The 3,804-nt window shown below is 32.3% G+C and overlaps 1 protein-coding gene across 1 annotated transcript; it reads left to right on the top strand.

Annotated features, from left to right (window-relative positions):
* The first annotated feature begins 220 nt into the window (after window positions 1-220).
* On the top strand, window positions 221-1,437 carry LOC133193449 (uncharacterized). The gene is made up of 3 exons (XM_061329398.1): window positions 221-352; window positions 636-959; window positions 1,306-1,437. The coding sequence occupies exons 1-3, from the start codon at window positions 227-229 to the stop codon at window positions 1,342-1,344; spliced, it is 489 nt and encodes a 162-aa protein (XP_061185382.1). The 5' UTR covers window positions 221-226; the 3' UTR covers window positions 1,345-1,437.
* Window positions 1,438-3,804: the final 2,367 nt, after the last annotated feature.

Genomic DNA, 3,804 nt, shown 5'->3' with positions numbered 1-3,804 from the left:
TCGATCTTAATTTCATATGAGTATATATTTAAAAAAAAATCCCACCTTTTTTTAGCTACAGTATGTAGTGAAAATTGCCGGGATAGAACATGTTATCAGTTTTCTGGATATTGTACCAATGGATGCAAAGACCTTTATTATGGGCCAAAATGTGAACATCAGTGTAGTTCTAAATGTAATTCCCAGAGCTGTGATGCAGTTAATGGTGCGTGTACTGGATGTAAGGATGGCTTTTACGGTCTATTTTGTAACCATACATGTAGTCCATCTTGTAAATTTAACACTTGCGATTTCCATACTGGAGAATGTTATTATGGATGTAAATCAAACTGGACAGGATACTTTTGTAACAGTAAGTGTCTGTAGCTTTTATGCAAATAATAAGTACGGAACATTAACAGGATGTTCAATTTTTAGTGTAACAACAGTATAGTAAAATTGTAGTAAAGTTTGCATAGATGCCAGCGATATTTTTGATGTCAACGATTACGCGGTTAACCAAAAAAAAAAAAAAAACCAGAGGTCTGCTTATCTGTTGTCACAACGGTCTGTTGTTTATATATATATATATATATTATAGTGCATTTTCCAAGCAGTTTTTCATGAATTAGAAATTAATATAAATCCTTCTACAGAATGCAATGATTCGCACTTTGGGCATAATTGTTCTGAGAAGTGCAGCATCAACTGCAAAGGTCGAATGTGCAATAATATCACTGGAGTTTGCAACGATGGATGTGACACTGGATTCTTCAAGGAGACTTGCAATAAAAATTGTAACCCCGATTGTTATAACGGGTGCAACAGAGTTACAGGCTATTGCGATAATGGCTGTGTCGAAGGTAAATTTGGTACGGAGTGTCACGAAAACTGTGGATCTGGCTGTCTTTCAAAGAGCTGCTTACGTTTTAATGGAAACTGCAGTTGCGCAGAGGGATGGAAAGAGGATAAGTGTACAGGTAAAATATAGTCAATAAATTTCTGTAAGAAATCGCAATATTAATTCCAAAAATATTCCAAAAATACATTTAAAATGAAATTGTTTGGAAAATTAATGTGTGTATAACCAAAAAAAAAAAAAAAAAAAAAAAAAAAAAAATTGAGTTCTCAAAAAATTCTTCTTAATAATCATTTTATAAATAGAAACTACATGGCCATTGTCTTGAATGGAAAAAAAATGTCTTGTATTTAATTGGTTTGGTCTTGCTATATCTACACATAACGAATTCTTTCAAGGATAATTTCAATTATATATAGAATATCTACTTACTGATGGTTTCTCTCTTTGTGAATTTGTATTTGAAGAATGTAGTCCATACTTTTATGGTAAATTCTGCGAAGTAAAATGTAGCCAGCATTGTTATAATTTGACATGTTTTGCTAACAATGGATCATGTATTGGTGGATGTTCTGGGGATTTTACAGATGACAAATGCACAAAAGGTAATGGCTAAAGATCAAGATAATTTCATTTATTGAATGAAATATGGAGATAACGAACAATATTTAAGTTTAAAGTCCATGTAAACAAAACAAACTGGGAGAAATCAAACACGGACCTCCCAAAAAAAAAAAAATCATTAGAGATTGGATAAGTGCCATGGAGCAGTGAGCATCCCTTTCAGACCGGCCACACCAACCGTGTGCTCCATGCCTTGATCGAGAAAAACGCAAAAAAAACCCTACACACAGCTCAGTGGGTAAATAATGGCCCAACAATTTGTTAATATCAGACATACGCAGCTAGGTTAAGGGCTCCCATATCTACGTCAGCCAATGCAGAGGTTCGGAAAAGCTATTATGACTTCAATTTAAAACAATTCAAATGAATCTCAATAAATAAATACTATATGTCCTTTTTAAAACACACTGAAATACTTTCGTTTCTCATAAATATTATAAAGATAAATGGATGTGCAACTTATCTTACCAAAATAGCACTTTGAGTATATAGAATGAAAGCCAGCTTGATCGCGCTGTACTTACTGAGATGACGTCATTTCTTAGTTTGACACGCAGTTTCTCTGTACTTGAGACGTGGATCAAGCTATTATTGTAGCTTGTAAAAATAAAAATAAATACGAAAAAAGCTTAACTGGACCAAAATAAATACATATTTTAAAATATATTAATCCGTATTAACTATTTTATTTTCAAACTAAATTGATAATGTGTAGACCTTATATATATATTTGCACGATTGAAATGTTTCTCCAAAAGCCTAATGATTGGTTTAACATAGTACAATAAAAACTAGGTTTTTTGTATGAATTATATTTTCTTTTATAAATCAATATCTTTTAAAAATGATCCACCCCCCCCCCCCCCTAAAAAAAAACCTCTCCGTCATCAATCTGCACGTACTTTTTCTGTTATGTTTTTAATATTTATATCATGCTTCCACATTCCTAAACCTATTGATTTATATCACTAAGAAAAACCTATAATCTGATTTATATCTTCAAGAATTTCAGACGTCCGCTACATATAAAAGCAGTACAAAAGAGGTGCCTACAATGTATAACGGTTCTTGGTGTTGGGGTTGGTGGTGCTTTAGTCATTTTCCTAGTTGTGATAGTTTCAGTTACTGCATGCAGGTTTGTTTACTCATATCATATTTAAAAATAATTTCTTTTGTAATTGATCCTGATAATTTAGAAGTAATAATGAGAAATATGTTTGTTTATGAAAGCAAAACATTAAATGCAGTCGAGTTTTAACCAAATTTAACTATCTTGTATAAAGTACACACAGTGCGCAAATTTACTGGTAGATATAAACAACTTGTTTGTAAATAAAACCTATTGTTCGGTCTTGTTAAGTTACAAGTTAGTTTGTTACTTAACACTTTTGCTGGATATTATTATCTGATCAGTACTAGAGGTTAACGTTGAAATAGAATGCGAACTCCTCTTAAGCACCTGATTCCACTTTTTGTGCTTCCATATTTTGTTTCCATTTTCACGATTTATATTGATAACAATATCTATGAGATTGATAGCGAATATTTTCCACCTTTTTTATGTAATTAATTTCTCAACAAATGATAGTTAGTTCAGACCATGATATTACACCTTTGTTAATACTACAATACATAATAATTTAATTTTGTTTGTATACTAGCCTCTGATTGGTTAATATCCAAAAAGGAACACAAATTATTTCTGTATAACCTGGTTTGGTATGGGGACACACCCCCCTGACAACCAGCTGAATCATCTGTATCCATACAATCCTCTCATTTCCAGTCCTCGGGATTCATGGAAAATTCCAGATTTAATAAATGTACCTTTAATTTCAAACAATAATTCGATCTTACCACATGTAACCAAACAACATGGCTGCTATGCCTATGTATCAGTTTTTACCTCCCCTCGATTCCCATCACTTCCGTTACTTCCGTTACTATGTTTGTATTATTGAGCGGCAAATTTGAACTGATAAAAAGTAACGAAATTTTACACCCATAGTTATTTAATGATTTTAAAATTAAATTATAAGGAATGACTCTAATTCTTGGCCAAATTATTCGAGTATAACCTGGTTTGGGTCAGTTTACGCTGTTTTATAATCCGCTTCGCGGATTATAAAGCGTAAACTGATCCAAACCAGGTTATACTCGAATAATTTGGCCAAGAATTAGAGTCATTCCTAAAATATCTCACCTATTTCTAGTTTATGTATGGTTGCCCAACAATCAACTTCGATCTATTGAAATGTTTGGGTTTTTTTGCCTTGATTTCTCTTTTTATTTTTTTCTCGGTAATAAAAAATCCAGATTTTCCGGAATACAAGATACATTGC

Source organism: Saccostrea echinata, unplaced genomic scaffold (assembly GCF_033153115.1).
Source record: "Saccostrea echinata isolate AGI-Se365-2 ecotype Australia unplaced genomic scaffold, CSIRO_AGI_Sech_v1 ptg000027l, whole genome shotgun sequence".
Lineage (NCBI taxonomy): Eukaryota > Metazoa > Mollusca > Bivalvia > Ostreida > Ostreidae > Saccostrea > Saccostrea echinata.
The sequence above is the reverse complement of the archived record's forward strand: the minus strand, read 5'-3'. Positions and strand labels throughout refer to the sequence as shown.